The sequence below is a fragment of the Silene latifolia genome, chromosome Y (assembly GCF_048544455.1).
Source record: "Silene latifolia isolate original U9 population chromosome Y, ASM4854445v1, whole genome shotgun sequence".
In the NCBI taxonomy this organism is placed as follows: Eukaryota; Viridiplantae; Streptophyta; class Magnoliopsida; order Caryophyllales; family Caryophyllaceae; genus Silene; species Silene latifolia.
The window spans coordinates 178,306,760-178,326,602 of NC_133538.1; the positions used below are offsets into that span (position 1 = coordinate 178,306,760).

Genomic DNA, 19,843 nt, shown 5'->3' on the forward strand with positions numbered 1-19,843 from the left:
CTATCCTTCACAACCACATTAACACATGTCTTCCTTACCCAACACATATCCCTCATAAGCCGTCATTCTCCATGTCATAACTTCCGGTAACTTACGTATCAAGACCGTCTCACATATAAAAGAATGCGTTAAGACTCAAAACATACATGTGTATATACCCTACGACTCAAAACAATGTAAAAACATAGCCACCGGCTCAAAACAAAAGTAAGAACATAGCCACCGACTCAAAACAAAAGTAAGAACATAGCCACCGACTCAAAGTGGCCGCCCAATGAGGTACTCGGTCGAGTACATAACATACTAGGTCGAGTACAAGGTACTCGGTCGAGTAACTATAATACTCGATCGAGTTTTCGACTCCAGAAGCAAACTCAATTGTCGCATAAGGATTACTCGGTCGAGTATTGGGAATACTCGGCCGAGTAGACCTTACTCGGTCGAGTATGAGACTACTCGGCCGAGTTCACGACTCCAGACGCTAAACAGTATTATCACAAAGAGATTACTCGGCCGAATATGGAATACTCGGTCGAGTATAAAAGATACTCGGCCGAGTAGGGACTACTCGGTCGAGTATCGGCAGCTTCAAAGACAGACCAGTTTTTCGTAAAACAGTCATATCTCACTCGTTACTTGGTTATTTTGGGCGTGTGACCTATCGTTAGAATCGTAAGAGGACAAGTTATCACCTCAACTTAGAATCACAACAATATCATTTCCAGAACTCGACTTATGACAGTTTTAAGACAATCCTTCCCTAATCATTCTTTATACAAATCAAGTTTCCTAAGCCAAAACAACTTGAACATACATAAGGCAACAATAATAATTCAATACCTCTAAAAACCAGTACATAGTTTAACATTTATCATACTCACATTAAAATTAAACACGATATTTACATATATAGACGCATGACCTTAATCACATGCTTCTACCAACAATCAAGCATTAAAATCATCATGTTCATATGCGTCATTTGAGTGATTAGGTTTTATGAAATGTAATAGGAAACTGTTTTGCGTTTATAAATAACTCTAATCCTTTCTAAATCAATCGCGGAAAAAATATAACCCGTCAGACCGGATACTCGGTCGAGTAAAATGTATACTCGGCCGAGTATCCTCTACTCGGTCGAGTATTCACCATACTCGGCCGAGTATTCCTCGGCATGACCCAAATAAACTACACTCTTGGCACTACTCGGCCGAGTAGGCTCTACTCGGTCAAGTACTTAGCTTATAAAATCCGTAGTATTACAATTATCACCCAACCTTATCCATTTGACTACCACAAGTTCAACCCTGAAAATGCCAAGGCGGGAAACGATTACTTGACTCTATTGATGAGGGAAATGCATAAACAAGCTTATAATGATAGAGTTGTAGAAGGCACAATATCCGCCCCTCCTACATCTTTCTAGGCAAGGACTTCTTGATCCATCTTGTCCGTTGCCTAGTTGGGCGGATAAGGAGGTATTCTTTCCTAACACTTCTAAAAGTGGTAGACCGGGTGAAGAGGAGATGGTTGTTGATGAGAGTGATGAGCAAGAAGGTGAAGATGAAGAAGTTCAAGAAGAAGAGAAAAGTGAGGATGAACAAGAAAGTGCAAGTGAGAGTGGAAATGATTCCACATCCATAGAGGTTGATGATGCCTCAAGTGAGGAAGTTGATGATGATGATGATGATGATGATGATGATGATGATGACACGATGGGTGAGGATTAGCAAACACTTGGAGGATCCTACATGCTTACACCTCCTTTATGGTTTGTCTACTTCTCTTGTTCTTATTTTATCTTGATCATTCTGTGGTGTCCTAGCAACATTGGAGAACTAACACCTTGGTTCCATTAAGGTGTTCATTTTATTGTTCCCAACTTTCAAAATCCAAAATGACAAATTTTAGTTTCATGCATTGCATTTTTATGCATGAACTCACCCAATTTTTGACATTAGAAATAGTGTCTATTTTGGCTTGGGGAAGTTTATGCATATGCATTGGGAGCTAATCTAAATTATGCTCTCCACCATAACAAAAACCATGCATCATATAGCATAGCTTAGTTTGCATTCACTCTTGTTTATATATCATTTGCATTTAGCTTAGAAATCATGCATATTCATGTAAATTGCATAATTTCCTATCGTATTGGCCATTGAGGACAATGGCCATACTAGTGTGCGGATGGGAAATTCTAACTTCACCTTTTTAAAACAAAAATGATAAAAATCGAAAAATTTTGAAAAATACAAAAATATGTCCTTTAATTTCATTAAAACAAAATACAAAAAAATTGAAAAATTGAAAAATCCAAAAACATGTTCATTTCCTTTGTAGTGTAGTCTTGTATATATTGTGTTTGTTCATCCTTTTTCACATTGATCGACTATGTCACATTCGAGACATGAGGATATATAAGACCGCATGGTATGATCTTTCCAATCTCCTTTTTCCTCTTTATGTTAATGACTATGTGGCTTTATTTTGATTGATGCAGTATAAACAATGTGAATTTAGGATTGCATTTAGATTATTTGGCATACTAGTTGGTAGAAGCATATGCACTAGAGATGTATATATGTTAGTTGCATCATGGCATGTAGTTGTATGTTAGGAAAAAATTTGTGAAACCGTCTATTTGGGAAGCTTGACAAGTGTATGTAAGGCCCTTGTAGATACTTTTTTTCTTAAGACTTTGCTTGTTAGAATGCTTGTAAAATACCCTAGGATGTGTCATGCTAGTATTGTAATACCCCGTAAACTGATAATTATTTATAGGAATAATTTATGTAATTCGAATAATTAATTAATTAAAAAGGTATTTATATTAATAATTGCAAATAAGACGATAATTAATGATAAAAGTAATGAATGATTCGAGATTTGTTAATTGGACCGTGTGCTAGTTACTCGTGTAGTCAAATAAAGATAATAATAGTATATGTATGTAATTGTATAATAATAATAATAATAATAATAATAATAATAATAATAATAATAATAATAATAATAATAATAATAATAATAATAATAATAATAATAATAATAATAATAATAATAATAATAATAATAATAATAATAATAATAATAATAATAAGAGTAATTGAATAATATTAATAATATGGCAAATTACATATTTCCTAATTAATTTCTTATAAGCTTAACCTACCAATATAAATAGATGAAACCTCAAACAATGGTCCTTATTATTCATCAAATCTGAAAAAAAAATATAAAGAGAGAGAGGGAGAATAAGAAGGGGAATAGCAGGAGTTTATCGTCTTTTATCGTCTCAGGTAATATTCTCAGACCGTCTCATGTATACATGTTTGCTTTGTTATAACTTGTAAACTAGACCACCATAGGATGAGCCGTGACCGTGACCATGACCATGGACCACTAGAGATTGACTAGGACCAACCGCTGACCACCAGGGACCTCGGGAAAGGGGAGTTTCAAGCGAGTTTCGAGGGGTGGTTTTGTTGTGGGTTTTGTGTCGTTTTGAACCCGTTCTTAAGCGTGACTGACCTGGGTTGTTTAGGGAAGATGCCTAGGGTGTATTCGACCACCGTGGGTGGTATGGGTCGTTTTATGGTGGTGGTTTGTGCGGTGGTTGGCCGGAGTTACGAGTTAGGGCAAGGGTGTTGTTTTCCACGCTAAAAACCCGTTTTATACCCCCTACCCGTGGCTTTCTTGACTCAAACCTGGGTTGGCTGGGTTGTGGTGGTTGGGTCGATCTCAGGGGAGGTGATGTGGTGGTTTCAGGTGGTGGCTTACGTAGGTGGTGGCTGGTAATACGCGAAAACAGGGGAAGTGTGTTTATGTTGTTGCTGCTGGTGTTGGGTTCTTGCTGGGGTGTTGTTAATGGGTCGGGTTTGTGCTGGTGGTTAGTGGCGTGCCAGGGTCGTGATGGGTGGTGGCCATAGTTGGCTACTGGTGGTGATAAAAGGGTGAATAACAAAAAGGGAAGTGTTGTTGTTGTTGTGAGGGTGTCGTGGTAGTGTTGTTAGGGCACGGTGGTGTTGGACCATGACTAGGGTGATGGTGCTGGTGGCACTCGGCGGGGCTTGGTGGCTGGGCTTGGTGGCTGTGGAGGTTGGGCATACACGAGAGTTGTGGTGGGTGTTTGAGGGGCGCGCGTGAGTTGAGGAGGTTAAAGAGTATGCTTATGGTGTGGTGGCGTCGTATGGAGATTTTACACGTGATTCTCAATTTCTCATATTAGAATATTGTTAGTGTATTAGTGATACGAGTTTTGGAGACGGGATTTAACTAGCCATTGACATAATAATCCAATTATTATAATTAGTTAATTATTTATATGATTAAGTTAGTTAGTAATTATTATTATAATATTTTGATTAGGTGACGATTGTGAAGAAATTATAATCGGGTTTGGATTGCTTTATTATTCGGAACGCTTTGAGTTGCTTGATTTGGATTTGCTTGCCAGGTAGGATAGCTACTCAATCACTTTAATGTTTACTTGAATGATATTATCTGATTGTATTGGTTGAATTATTTGGAATTGTGATGGGATGATATATGATTGTTGGTTGTATTGAGATGATTTGATTATTGACTACCTCAGCTCGTGACTGGGATGATTTGATTATTGACTACCTCAGCTCGTGACTGAGATGATTATATTGATTATTGGATTCCTCAGCTTCGTGTCTGAGATGGTAAGAAATTGTGTTGCTCAATTGTTTGCATTTTCATATCATGAGCACTTGCATTGGATACCTCAGAACTGGTTCTGCAGGACCTGTTATGGGATGATGAGACTACCTCAACTTCGGTTGGGATGATGAGACTACCCCGGCCAGGGATTGGCGGGATGAACGGGAGTGTCGGAGGATTGATCATGAGCATACATTGCGTTTGCATTTAATATTGTTCTTGTATCCATTTATTGTGGTTGTTTGGCTATTCCTACTCAACCTCGTGGTTGACAGTGTATTCATGAACACCTGTGGTGAACCTTAATGGGGAGCAGATTTGACAGGTACTAAAGATTAGCTGACTTGGGAGCTTATGGGAATGCGTGAGGACTTGGCCAATCTATCTAGAAGTCTAGACCACATAGAATATTTAATCACTTTATTTATTTCCGCTGCGAGTTGTAATTATTTTACATTAAGTTTTATTTTGGTTAAGTTGTAATAAACATGTAATTGTTAAGTTTTAATTTAAAGTACTTTGGTTTGTTGTACGTTGTTATTCACTACCTCGGGAAACCGAGATGGTAACGCTCTCATTTACTTAGGATGTCTAGCTAAAGGCTCCTGAATAAATGAGGGTGTTACAAGTATCCTTTGACTCATGGATTAAGGCCTAGTCAAGAGTACCTTGTGGTGTGATAACTCCTTGGCTACCATTTATTCCAAGGTGACCCTTGAAACCATGCATCCATCATCCTTGTTCTACCACATTTTGTCATCAAAGGGAATGGGCACAGAAATTGTTCAAAAATTTGAGTTCAAGAAATGAAATAAAAAGTGAAAAAAGTTTGCAAATTGCATCAAAAGAAAAGAGGAGTGACAAAAAAAAAATGAAAACTCCTATGTTTCAAAAATAAGCACCCTCACTACAAATGAGGTGACTTTGAAAATGTTCAAAAGAAAATGCAAAAAGTTGAAAATTGTCAAGTATTGAAATGCCAAACATCAAAAGAAATGGCAAAGGAAATGTTCTCAAAATGTCAAATGCCACAAGAAATTGGGGGGGAAAAACAACAACAAAAAGCAAACTCCCATATGAAACTCAAGTTTTATGGATCCCTTTTCCATCGTATCCACTTTTGTGCATGGTAAAGAGAGGACGACCCTTCTTCTTGTCTAAGCAAGAAGGGGAATTCTGCGATCCTCCAATGTTTCTAACACCATAGGGAGTCTCCTCTTGACGAAAGCATTTAACGATTGAGGACAAAGGTACCCTAACTTGACACAACTTGGAGGTGATTTATTGGTATCCTTCTAGGCTTCGTAGTTTGAAGAAACCATATATATAATGGAATGTGTACCCTTGAATTGCTTTCCTTTTAGATAATTTCCGCCACTTAGATGAGGAAAGTGGCTATTCTTTTGTAGATGCATCCATTACTTGATTTTGTGTGTTTTAATGCTTGGATGTGTTGCCATTTTGGCAAGCCTCACCTTGCCTTGCAAGAAGGCCTCCTACCTCATGGTTGTCTTGTTGTGAGTTGAAGGGGCGGAGTGAGACCCGCTAATTGTCTCATATCGGTTATATTAGTAGGTTAGTTTAAATAAGGGTCCTAGTTTTGTCACCTCTTTACTCGGGACGAGCAAAGGTTCGGTTTGGGGATATTTGATGTGACCAATATTTGAGCATATTTAGTCCTCGAATTAGCCTCGTTCCTATGCTTTTTAGTGCATAATTGGGTCATTTACTATCTTTAATCTTTCGTTTTGCATATTCTTTGAGGTATTGTTTCCTTGGTAGGAGAGGAGGTGCAAACCTTGCATTTTCATGGTAAAATGGAGCTAAATTGATCGAATCTAATGACCAAGCATCAAAGTGAAGACAAGACTAGAAGGCCTATGTAAATAATGTAGTAGATGGGCAATGATGAGAAGATCCTTGCATCCCCAACAAAATCCTTGAGGATTGTTGGAAAAAGAAAAGAAGAAATGAAGATGAAACTTGCTGAGCCACAATCCGCTCGTCCCAGCCCTCCAGAATCCGAGCGTCCCACCACCCAATCCGCTCGTCCTGGACCTCCACAATCCGCTCGTCCCGACCATATGGCCGCTCGGATTCCTTCACAGTGCAAGACGTCCTCTCCCTCAGTCCACTCGGGATGCGCATATTCCTTGAAGACTAGCGAAGCGGAGATGAGCATCTCCTTCGAGAGGAGCACTTCCTCAACTTTTCTTAAGGGTCTTAATCATCATTGCCCATCTACTACATTATTTACATAGCCCTTAGTAACCCTAATTTATGTACCTAATCCTTAGTATAAATACCCCTTTGTACTAATTACATTAGCATGTCCTTCACTCCTTCTTATGCAATCTTAATCTCATTTTAATCTTGTAATCAACTTTTAATTAAGCATTAATACAAATCTCATTTCCTTAATTTCTCTATTGTTCATCATTTATTTTGGGTAATTGAAGATTATTTGGGTATTATTGGGAGATTGACAACCTTCCATCAATCATCAAGTACTTCTATTATTCTTTGCTTATTATTTTGGAATCATCATTAGGTATAATTCTCTTAACCCTTGTTTTAATTATTGTTAATCATTTCCATTCATTCATCATGTTTTGCTTTATTAATATGATTAACAACCTTGTTAGCATGTTAAACTTGATAATGAGTGAGTAGTTTCCTTAGCTAGGGTTGATGGGGAATTAGGGGAAACCAACATGGGGGACGATTCATGTTTAATCTAATATGTTCACATAATTTATTTGCTTACTTGTTGTGATCTCAACTTATGTACATGTTATGTTTGATGAAATGCGAGCCTATGAATCCTTGCATTTTTTACCCATCACTTATCTTTTCAATGAGACTTGTAAGACATAAACCAACTCGAGTCTCATTAGACCATGCATATAGTTGAGTAGGGAGGATTAAGTCGACTTGTAGGTGTTGTACAATCTAATCGATTCGGCTCCGGGACCCAAACCTTCCTAGGATTGTAAGATATAAACCAACTCGATCCTATCACAACAATAATTGCTTGCTTATAATTTAAGAATATGTTTGTATGATCAATTCCCATGAATCCCCTATGAACCCATGACACCCTAGTGCTTTTAATCCATTGTTTACATCTCTTTTTAATCATCTTGCTTGTTTATTTACATTGTTATTTAGTTTAGTGATCTTCTTATCTCAACTCAAATTATGACACCCTTAGACGCCACTACTTGCAATCGAAAATTCTACATCAATACCCGTCCCTTGGGATCCGACCTTTACTTACCTCTTTACTAATAGTAGAGTAATTTGTGAAGTTATAATTATTGTTTTGGTCTAGGTGCCCCTAACGACAAGTAACCGAAAACGATAGTCCGACCAATGATATCATTCGCAGGCAACGCAGTATTTTTCATAACCCAGGTATCCTTAAATCTAACGATTTGTCTTTTATTCGTTTAATTTATATTCGTTGTACATGATGTTAGTTATTATAATTATTACGTATGTATATTAAAAATATAACATAATAGTTATCAATACGTTATAATGACACTACAAAAATCATTACAGGTTTAGAACTAACCGAGGAGGAATTGAAAAATTATGCGTTGATCGACATCGAAGAATCACTCCAGTTAAATGGGAGTAGTTTAGCAAGATTTGAAGGAATGCCCCTACCGGATACATCGACAACGTCACATCACGGGAACACGCTGGTCATGGATGAGTTGTCTTATGACAGAGAATCGTTGTAGGCAGAACACGCGTCTCAACTCTCTTCAATGACTGATGAACAGAGGTCGGTCTATAACCATATTAGGGAAGTTGTTGCATCTAATCAAGGAGGGATGTTCTTTATGTATGGCTATGGGGGGACCGGTAAAACATTCATATGGCGAACTTTGTGTGCTGCCCTGAGAAGTCGGGGTGAAATTGTTTTGCCCGTTGCATCTAGCGGAATTGCAGCAACGTTGATACCTAGTGGTTGAACAGCGCACTCGAGACTTGGCATTCCGTTAAACGTGACCGAGAACTCCACTTGCCCCAGAATTAAACTTGGTAGTGATTTAGCAGAACTGTTGCTCAGATCGAAGCTCATTATATGGGATGAAGCACCGATGACTCATAAACATAGCTTCGAGGCTGTTGATAAAAGTTTAAAAGACGTGATGTGTGTTGTAGAAGCGCGTAATGCAACACTACCATTTGGCAGTAAAGTGGTAGTTTTTGGTGGCGATTTTCGACAAACACTACCAGTTGTTCAAAAAGGTAGTAGAGCTGACATTGTGCATGTGTCTCTTTGTTCGTCATATTTGTGGAGTTCATGTAAGGTATGTTCAAAACTTTATTACAAATGGGAATTAAAACGCTATTCAATAACATTCTATCTTCTTTCACTTTTTAAAGACGTGTCATAAATTTCAGGTGCTTAAATTGACTAGAAATATGCGCTTAGAAGTCGGAAGTGTAGAAACTAATGTAGATGAGATAAGGAAATTCTCGGAGTGGATTCTGGAAATTGGAGATGGGTTGGACGGGGGTCCAAATGATGGTGAAGTTGACATAGAGTTCCCCGACGATGTACTTATTCAACACGTGACAAATCCAATTGCCTCCATAGTAGGTATCACTTATCCCGCTCTTCAAAATCGGTTATGAGACCTTGATTATCTTCAGGAAAGGGCAATACTCGCACCGACTCATGAAATAGTTGAAGATGTAAATGATTATGTGTTATTACTTATTGATGGGCAAGCGAGACTTTACTTAAGCTTTGATGAGGTCAGTAAAGATGATGCAACTATAGGTGAGCGTGACCTTTTCTCCACAGTATTTTTGAACAGTATTAAATGCCCTGGGCTCCCTACAACCGTGAATTGAGATTGAAAAGAGGTGCTATGGTTACGTTGCTTAGAAATATTGATCAATCACGTGGCTTATGCAATGGCACCAGATTAATAGTGACAAATTTAGGGGCTCGCGTAATTAGATGTACAGTTTTAACTGGTAGTCATAAAGGTGATCAAGCGCATATTGCCCGCATTACACTTACGCCTTCAGATTCCAGTAAATTTCCAATTCGCTTCAATAGAAGGCAATTTCCCAGTGCTGTTTGTTTTGCAATGACGATAAACAAAAGTCAAGGCCAGTCCTTATCTCAAGTGAGCATTTATCTGCCAAGACCGGTCTTCAGCCATGGACAGCTTCATGTCGCGATATCCAGGGTTACAAGCAAACAAGGCCTGAAACTTTTGATTTGCGACAATAACAAGCGTACATCTAATACGACAACCAACGTAGTTTACACATAAATTTTTGAATATTTGTAAAGTTTCATATTACTATAACATTTGTAGCATATTTTTTTTTCCCGCTTGGTAGTAATTAGTAACTTCAATTATATTAAGTCGAATATCAAATCATGGACTATTTACATTTTCACCGCATTGCACATTTAACCACGTTCACTTATATGCTCCCCTATCCATTGATAGCGCCTGCAGTTACGACCCATGCATTTTTTGCACGTGTTTAAAACTAGTGATGAACTGAAGTTGGAGAATGATCTTAGAGCAATAGCAATAGTAGTTCTTAGCATTGGAATTGTTACCAAGAACCTTATTTTAAAAGTTCTTCTATTGCATTTAAAAGTTGTTCTTATTTTTAAGAACCAAGTTCTAAAATAAGAACCAAGTTTATAAATATTGGAAAATGTACAATCAATAAATATAGCTTTGTAAAATGTGTTGAACCATTTAACATTATTCATTTAATAAATTTTTTCATCTAAGAACTTTATATAAAGTTCTTCTATTGTGAACAAAAATTATTAAAAATTGGGGTTGATGTATTATGACATGGCATGTGAAAAACTTTATATAAAGTTCTACTATTGGTATTGCTCTTAGTGGGTAGTTTTTTTTCTAAGGTGTATTGTATTCCGTATCGTAGAGTATTGTAAGTGCGCGTATATTATACGGTCGATTATTAACAGGTTGACACAAAAACATTCTTAAGTATAGTGGATGATGCTGATGAAGTGATGATGCTGATGATGAATGTATGAATGAATGAATGACGGGAAACAGAATAGAAAGAGGCGAAAACTGGAGAGCAAAACCTTAGTCAAAACTCAATAGACCGAAAACCACACTGTCAACCTGAAGACGAACAGCAGCATAATTTCAGGCTTTCAGCTGCTTCGATTTTTCCATGGGTATCAAGGTTCCAATTTTTTCCCCTCTTTCTTCTATTTCAATTTCATTTTATATTATTTTTCATTTGTTGACTTTGTTTGTCGGAAAACTAGGGTTTAACCAAGTTATTGGCGGATAATGCGCCAAAATGCATGAAAGAGCAGAAATTCGAGAGTTATTTCGGCCGCAAAATCGCTGTCGATGCTAGCATGAGCATTTATCAATTTCTTGTACGTTTTCTTGTCATTTTAATTATTTGTTGTTTTCTACCGTGTCGCCAGTCGTAAAATATCACTATAGACCGTCTTAAGCTTAAGATAACTTCTTTCATGTTATGTGATTTATTTAGTGATAGCTATAGTGACTATGTTGTAAGCCTAAGACGGTCATTGATTAATTTAATTTTGAAGTGTGATTAATTAGTGATTGATTGGTTGTAGATTGTAGTGGGGAGAACTGGAACTGAGATGCTTACAAACGAGGCTGGTGAAGTTACTAGGTATTCCACATTTGTTGAATTGATTGTCTTTCGTCTTTTTTGTTGATATGTTTATCTTGATTAGTGTAATTGACTTTTGTATATATATAATAACGCTTATGTGAAGAGAAAGCGTAGTATTGAATACTCTTAGGTGATATTCCTGATATGAAACTGACAATTGACATATAATTTGAGCCAAAAACATGTAAAATACTTCGATTAAAATCAATTTTGGCTCTTTTGACATTTTCCGTGTGGAGAGTCTTGAGTTATAGTTAATGCATGCCTAGCGCCTGATTACTCAAGATTAGTGATTTATCTTGAAAATGGATTAGACAAAACCAACGATGTACAAATTTTGCCATGGGAATCAATGCACATGGTGGTGCCTTTGACTAACGGTGGTTTTAAGCTTGAAGATGCGCAACCTTAGCCTTATCTTGAGTTATAGCAACGGTTTCAACTTGTTTAGTGCAACAGGAGGAGGGGAACGTTTTTTTGGACTTTTAATTTAATACTCCCTCCGTGCCATTCATTTATTTACCTTTGGTTTTGGCACAAAGACCAAGGAAAGAAGAGGGGGCCAATTATTAGATGACTAGTGGACCAAATTAAGTGTGGAGGGTCAAATTGCCTATCAAAGGCATTCCTAAAATAGAAAGTTAAACAATTGAATGAGACACCTCAAAATGGAATAGGTAAACAAATGACCGGGACGGAGGGAGTATTTTGATTTAGTCGCTGAGTTTATGGCAGTATTACTTGATTGTCTATGGAGTTTGTTTTCAGTTTTCATAGTTCTTCTTTTTAATTTTTTTTTTAACATCTGTCACTTTGTTTGTTTGTCTAGTCATTTGCAGGGGATGTTCTCACGAACCATTAGGCTTCTTGAAGCAGGTATAAAACCCGTGTAAGTTTCTTTTCCGTCTTTACTTATTATCATTTGCTTTCTTACCATTTAAATTATCTGTCTTTTTCATTTTTTTAGCCGTCTTAGTACCTTTTCCCTGGTACTTGATAGGAAAAGTTTGGTCTTCGATGGATTCTACTCTACTTTTGTAGTCAACTTTCTGACGTGCCAAATGGTTAATTAATTAACTCTATGTTTTCTCTTCCAATACTATAATAATATTTGCGCTATACAGCTACGTGTTTGATGGAAAGCCTCCTGATCTGAAGAAACAAGAACTTGCAAAACGGTATTGACGCCCGTTTACTTGTCATTCAAACTTACTAAAACTAGTGATTCAGTTGATTTGACTATGACCATTCGTGTAGGTACTCCAAACGAGCTGATGCAACTGAGGATTTATCTGCAGCGATAGAGGTGGATTTTGCCAATGAATATTGCTGAAAATGCTGCTTCTGTTTTGTTTTGCAGCATGTTACAGGTTCACGGTTTTCTATATGCATTATGCTTATCCTATTATTAACTTTCTTCAATGATAAATGCAGGAAGGAGATAAAGAAGGAATCGAAAAATTCAGTAAAAGAACCGTAAAAGTATGTTATCTTTATAGGTTGAGAATTTGATTTTTTTAGGAGCAGCTTAAACTTCTTCTGGGGGTATGCAACTTTGTGATTTAGTGACCTGTCGCTTAAGGAAATAAACCCTCACCAACTCCATTTTTTTCTGTTAAGAAGTCCACCCTTTTGTTTGAGGGGAACAGATGTAGGCTTAGATGGTAATTATTCGCAATATTTGAGGTTGGTACTTGAATGTGTAATTTGCAGCTAATAGAGCAAAGGTCCTAACAAAAGTTTGGTTGTGACATTGCCCTGAGACCTTTCCTAGCGCAGTGGTCTTACTGGTCACTTTCTAATCTTGCAGGTGACAAAACAGCACAACGAAGACTGTAAAAAACTACTGGGATTAATGGGAGTGCCTGTGGTTGAGGTGATTTTTCATTATCTTTTGTGAATTTTGTTCCGTCAATTATTTTTTGATAAATACGAGTTTTCCTGTGCTGCAGGCTCCTTCTGAAGCTGAGGCACAATGTGCTGCACTTTGCAAGAATGGAAAAGTATGTACTATCGCCATATCATGGACCATATTCCTTCACTTTTGGTTGTTATGCGTGAATAAACGTTCTGGTAAATATAGAGTGGAATTGTGTTGCAAGGACACCTGAAGCATAATTGTTTCTTATCTACCATGATTATCCACAATATGTAAATATAATGTCATGGGAATCACATTATGGATGTCAACATGTTCTGCTCAGTTAACATCACTTATTTTTTTCTTTCAGGTTTTTGCGGTGGCTTCCGAAGATATGGATTCTCTGACCTTTGGGGCTTGTAGGTTGCTTCGTCATTTGATGGATCCTAGCTCAAAGAAAATTCCAGTTATGGAATTTGAAATGGCTAAGGTGTGAGAGCAGTATTGTATTTGTCTCCACTTTGAACCGTAGCCTGATTACTTATAGTGATTGTTCTATTTTTAGGTCTTGGAGGAGCTGAACCTCACAATGGATCAATTCATCGACTTGTGCATTCTTTCTGGCTGTGATTACTGTGACAACATTAAAGGTACCGAGAAGTGGTCATAACTTATAACTATAACTCATAATTGATTATTATGATTGAATCCCTTTTTAAATTGGTGGACTAAGGTAAATATGCGAACATCTCCCATTTTAGCTTCAAGAAAAGCTTAATTTTTTCAGAGTTGGGATGGACCCTCAAGTTTTTATTTTTAAATTATGTGTGTAGTAAAACAAGTGTTATGTACTTATGCATTACGTGTTTGAGTAGCAAGTTGCTTTCTTGATCCAAAGGAAATGATGAAGTTTTTAATGTGCCCTAAAGTTTCTGAGCGTAAGTTATCATTTGGCAGTGTGTGTGACTATTGTCTACACTCTACAGTTGCAAGTATGATTGGTCATCCTTCATGTGTAGTGTGTCATTCTTTAAATATTTGTAGTTCTTTTGCTGTGGATTCCTTCTTATGGTTTTTTAAATTTGTATTCTATTCCCTAGTTTCAGTTTGTAAAGTAGAGCCTTGTAAGCCCTTCCTGGGTTATTCGATATAAAAGAACACAGTGATTTGAGTTTTATGATAGGGATTAGCTGCTCTCTCATCATGATAATGATACCCATGATGGGAATGACTAGTGCAGTAGTGCTTCAATTTCTTACCAGGTTGTGTGAACTAATGTCTCATGATTTACATTGAAGGTTCATAAACTCGGACCTCATACATCTGGCTGTGATGAACTGATTTTTCTGCTTTTGTCCCTTGGATGGCTCTACCTTTTCTGAAACCTTACAAAAAAAAGTCTGTTTATCAAGTGTCAGAACAAGTTAGCAATGTTATGAAGGCTTCACTTGAGGGCTGCTCTAAATTTTTACAAAAGCCAAACGTGTTTAATGAAGAAGTATTACATCTAAAATTTAAATAAACTGTTTAATCTGACACTTACCTTTTTATATACTTTAAATCCATTTGCAGGAATTGGTGGAATGACTGCATTGAAGCTCATTCGACAACATGGCTCTATAGAAACTATATTAGAGAACTTAAAAAAAGAGAGGTACTGACAGTTCTTTACTTAAGAGCTTCCAATGTGTCCTCTTATCTTGTTTTCACCTTAAATTGCTAAACAAAAAAAAAAAAATCAAGCTTCTTTTCGTGGGATGTGATCTTCCTGATTCTTTTGATGCTTGATATAAAGGCCTTCCAAGTCAATTTGTCTTCAGGTCTAGTAGTGTGATTTTGTAAGTACTCAACTTCTCAATCATTGGAAAGCAACATTTTTCCTTTTTTCCTTTTTGGTCTTTTTATCTTTTACTGTTTACTTATAAGCGCTCATGGGAGAAATAAAAGGGAATCCTACAGGTGCATTTATAACAAAAGGACCAATCTACGTTAACGTTATTTCAACATAGCAACTGATTGTTCTTATCCTTTTTACATTTGTATAGATTTTTTTCAGCAACGAACAATTCTTCTTACCGTTGTTTTTCGTGTAATTATGTTGAGAGTTTGTTCAGCTTTATGGCGTTGTGTAATCACTTACTTTCTTGGGTCACCCAGTATTAGTTTATTAATCTGGTAACTGGCTGGATATTAATTTTTGTTTGGAGGAGGTTGGAACTATCCTTATTTTACCATCCAAACACAATCCTAATGGCTCTGAGCAGGCTCTTGTCTAGGCGGGGCAGGGGTGGGGGTCAATCAGCCTATCGGTCATATCAGAGAGGCTGTTTCTGATCGATATTGATGAGAGACTCGATAAAAGAGAGTTTTTCAGTGTGTGCAAGCAAGTTGGTTTACCTTTTTTTTTCTGTTTGACTTGCGCTGACTAAAATCTTTTGTCAGATACCAAATAGCTGATGACTGGCCTTATCTAGAGGCCAGGCGCTTATTCAAAGAGCCTCATGTCTTTCCTGAAAATGAGGAACCTGAGCTGAAGTGGAGCCCTCCTGATGAAGAGGTGTGGGTATTTTTATTATATCAAGTCTAGATTATAAACTAATGTCTAATAATGTGGTTAATCAAATTTTGTCATGATTAGGGTCTGGTGAACTTTCTTGTCAAGGAAAATGGCTTCAATATTGATAGAGTGACAAAGGTATCTGGGGTTGTATTATGCAGCTGATTCAATTGTTATTTTTGTAAAATAAATACGAGTGTTAAATATAAATTATGTGGACGTTTCATTTCTTTCCTTGTCAGGCGATAGAAAAAATTAAAGCAGCAAAAAATAAATCCCCACAGGGACGGTACGTTATACTCTTTTCACTCCAAGTTTATAAGACATGTCAGGTGATCTCTCATATTCATTTGTATCACCTTATTTTGTTTGGTTGTAGGATGGAATCGTTCTTCAAGCCCGTTGCTACAGATTCTGTTCCTGTTAAAAGAAAGGTATGTCCACATTAACCCTTCGTTTCTTTGGAATAGGAACTTCAGGTTCCATGAAAATTGGTCATTTCCCACTATTGTTTAAATCGACGTTCTTTGGACTACTGATTTAACAGTTTTGTTTGGATAAGCAAATAGGAAGAAAAAGGAGGGAAGTGATGATGGAAGGGGAAGGAAAGGAAAAGGAGGAATGTAGGATATAGGAGAGGGAATTCTTTTAGATGGAGGCTGGGGGGAGGTGAGATTTTCCGTGGAATATGAATGAAAGGGGGATGAGAGTGGAAAAAGTAGAGGAACATTTTCCCCAAATATGTCCAACTTTGGAGGACTTTGATTTTTAGGAGGGACTTGAGGGAAGGAAAATGGATCCTCTATCCTCCCCTCTTATCAACCCAAATGCTGTACAAATAAAGGAATCTCCACTCATTTTCCTTTCATTCATATTCAAATAAAGGAGCAATCATGGTTACCTGATTTGCTATGAATACGCCCTTACTGATTCCCGATTCGCTCTTAGAGAATGTATGTTATATGTATTTTCTGTAAGCGACAAGATAGAATTCGCTTTTAACGATTCACGATTCGTAGTGAGCGTATCCGGTAACCCAAGGAGCAATGTACTTTACATACCAGGTAACACATCCTCTCAGGAACACCTGAACAAAAAACCATTTATGCTTCTAGCTCCAGTGATCGATGTATAAAGGGAAGTGAGTGCTGGTGATAATATACAGGTCTGATACTTTGATAAAGATTGCTAGTTTAGTCTTCTAAGGCTTAATAACTATAACTTATACAAGCTAATAAGTCTGCGAAGGTACAAAGAGCACTTTGATGTTTTGCATTTTGCAGATGATGCATTCTCTTTGCTCTCTCTATAGTCTATCCTTATAGTGTAGGAACTATAAAGTATATTCTTTGGGAAGTGTCTCTTTAATAGGTAGATTATGTAAAATACTGATCTGATCTGCATTAATATTCTCGGTGAGAGGCTGTTGCTGACCTGGAAGAAGCATTCGCTTTGGGAACTTCCAGGGAGTAGGTTGCATTTTAGTTTGAGAGCATAGTCTGCCAGCTCCTTTCTTCAATGTAAGAAAATGATACTTGGGATTTCCTTTGATTTCTTGGACCATAGTTTGATCTTTGTATATTCGATGGGGATAAGTATTCTGGTTCTGAATTTTGGTACGGTCCTGGTTGGATTGCTATACAAAAAATTTTGGGTAATGTAAACGTATGGAGGGACTGTGGTAAGGTATCTTTTGGTGTGATCCAGGATTTCTATGTAATTGGTGGCTTTGTGACTTGGTATGATTTTTGTTAAGGTATTTGCTTCTTGAGAGGTTTAATATCTTAATGCTCTACAACTCTAAGGGCGTGTTTGGATTGAAAGATTTGGAGGGAAAAGTAAGGGAGGGAGAGTAAGGAATTTAAAATCCCTTGTTTGGATAGCAAATGAGGGTGGAGAGAAATGGAGGGGGAGAGATTTGGAGGGATCCAATTTCCCTCTTCCAAGCCTAATCAAAATCTCTCCACAATAGGCTAGATTTAGAGGGAAATTGTATCCAAACACCCGCACCCCATTCCCCCTCCCCTTCCCTTCTCTCCCCCTTCCCTCCTTCCCCCTCCTCTCCCCTCCCCTTCCCTTCACTTTTGCTATCCAAACACACCCTAAGGGTCCGTTTGGATACAATTTTAGGAGGGAAGGGGAGGGGAGGGGGAGTGAGGGGAGGTGAAGGGAGGGGAGAGAAGGGGAGGGCAAATGGGATGTGGGTGTTTGGATAACAAAAATTATGAAGGGAAATGGAAGGGGAGGAAGGAGGGAGATGAAGAATGGATGGAGGATTGAAGGATGCTGGTGGTATAATTAGAGTCCAAATAATGTTTTCTTTCCAAATCTTGCCACCCTTGAAAAGATTATAGTTTGTTCTGTAGGAGGGAAAATAAGTCATCTCATTTCTCTCCCCTTCCATTTCCTTTCTCCTATATTTTTTATCCAAACAAAGGAAATTAAATCCCTCCCTTTCCCTCCCCTCCCATTCTCTCCAATTCCTTCAATCCAAACGGACCCTAAAAGAAATGGTGAAGGAAAATGTAACGTGCTGAAGAACATGACGGAGTTGGGGTTGAATAACTGATTTGTTGTTAAGGCAGAACACTAAAAATATCTCTCTGTGTTGGTGACACGATTTCGAAGGACTAATCATCAGACTTTTATGAAATAGTCGAGCTCTAGTGGTGCCATTATTATTTCATTTGATGTTGGTTCTTTTTAATGGCTAAAAGACTGAACTGAAGTTAGTGCTATTGCTGTGGAAGCTTGCCTTCGATTTCATGGAGCTAAGTGTGCAATTAATGGAGTTTATGCTGGGTCTGAAAGGGTTGCTCTAGATGCCCTAGAAGTTATATTTTTGGAAAGGAAATATGGAAACACCCACTAGCAGCTAGGAGCAAGAGTTGTGACAATGATAAGATCCCGTCTTGAAATGTGTACCTTAAAAATTTGACAAAATTTTATGTTCTATAATTAGAAACCGTAGTCTCTCTGTATTCTGGATTTGCAGTTGAATTTTGCCGCTCTCTTTCATTTGTAAATGCCTAAATGAGACTCTAGCAGTCTAATGCTGATTATAAATTAATGCTGATTCCTTTTAGCTATCACTGTATGTACCATTCATATTTTAGTTTTTTCCGTGTCAGGATGCAAAGGATGCTTCGAAGGAAACAGCTAACAAAAAACTGAAGGCCAGTGGTAGGAAAAAGAAGTGATTTATTGATCTTGGAGCATAAGGTTTGAGACTGTCTTAGGTAACTTCAATAATCATATTGAGCAATCCCTCTGTCCACAATGTTATTTGTGGTTACCTATTTGGAGCGTCCATGGATAAGCTTCCCATTATAGTTTGGCTCAACTTTCGTCAACTTGCATTTACAATTTTTTCACACATTAACTATGTTACTGTAAATTTTATGCAAAGCAGACTAGGAAGTTCAACAATGGACAGAGCGCGTATAAGAGTAAGACGACTCATCTTATTCCCTTTCCTATGATCAAGTTTTTGCTTCTTTAAAAAAAAATGTATTTCAGTATCTTAGTTTGCAGGCAAGTCTTTCTGATTGAGTGTATCTTCAGCTTTCAAATCAACATTCCCTGAATTTTCGGTTTAGACTTTTTAGTTCTGTTTGTTTTTGCAAACTTTGAGTAAAAATGATATCTGTTGATAAATTTGTACAATAACCTGTAGCTATTACAGAGCTTCTTGACATAATCATCATATGATCATTTATCATATATCATATATAATCATATCATATCACATCATTATATATATTAAAGAAGACCCTTAAAAAGTTGACGTGGCACTATGAGCATTCAGAAAAAACATTTTGGAGGTCTCTCATAAATTGGGCAAAAATGTCCAAAAACTCCTATAGTTCGCTAAGTAGGAAATGAAGGGCAAAACTGTAATTCTATTTTCATCCTCTACACCAAGTCCCATAAAGCCTTTCCACCAAATAAGACAACACTTTTACCAAGTATTTTCACTATTATTATTAAGTCACAAATTCTCATTATAGACGGACACTATCCGTCTATACGTATAGACG

At 37.3% G+C, this 19,843-nt stretch overlaps 2 protein-coding genes across 3 annotated transcripts in view; both read left to right on the plus strand.

The window, feature by feature from the left end:
* The window catches only part of LOC141629516 (uncharacterized), a 38,450-nt gene extending 28,495 nt beyond the window's left edge, over positions 1 to 9,955 (plus strand). The window contains exons 3-7 of the mRNA XM_074442503.1: positions 8,257 to 8,437; positions 8,735 to 9,017; positions 9,112 to 9,267; positions 9,364 to 9,516; positions 9,779 to 9,955. Coding sequence (XP_074298604.1) covers positions 8,257 to 8,437; positions 8,735 to 9,017; positions 9,112 to 9,267; positions 9,364 to 9,516; positions 9,779 to 9,955 — 950 coding nt within the window. The remainder of the gene's footprint in view (positions 1 to 8,256; positions 8,438 to 8,734; positions 9,018 to 9,111; positions 9,268 to 9,363; positions 9,517 to 9,778) is intronic.
* Positions 9,956 to 10,710: 755 nt separating this feature from the next.
* LOC141634463 (flap endonuclease 1-like) lies at positions 10,711 to 19,267 on the plus strand. Of its 2 annotated transcripts, XM_074446630.1 has the most exons (18): positions 10,711 to 10,911; positions 10,997 to 11,113; positions 11,324 to 11,382; positions 12,215 to 12,274; positions 12,510 to 12,563; positions 12,643 to 12,691; positions 12,820 to 12,867; positions 13,196 to 13,261; positions 13,338 to 13,388; positions 13,617 to 13,736; positions 13,812 to 13,896; positions 14,819 to 14,900; positions 15,689 to 15,803; positions 15,885 to 15,941; positions 16,046 to 16,092; positions 16,183 to 16,237; positions 18,935 to 19,042; positions 19,216 to 19,267. In XM_074446630.1, the coding sequence occupies exons 1-17, from the start codon at positions 10,900 to 10,902 to the stop codon at positions 19,001 to 19,003; spliced, it is 1,146 nt and encodes a 381-aa protein (XP_074302731.1). In that variant the 5' UTR covers positions 10,711 to 10,899; the 3' UTR covers positions 19,004 to 19,042; positions 19,216 to 19,267. The 2 variants fall into 2 exon arrangements, with proteins under 2 accessions (XP_074302731.1, XP_074302730.1); XM_074446629.1 differs by having other exon boundaries at positions 18,935 to 19,267.
* The last annotated feature ends 576 nt before the right edge of the window (positions 19,268 to 19,843 follow it).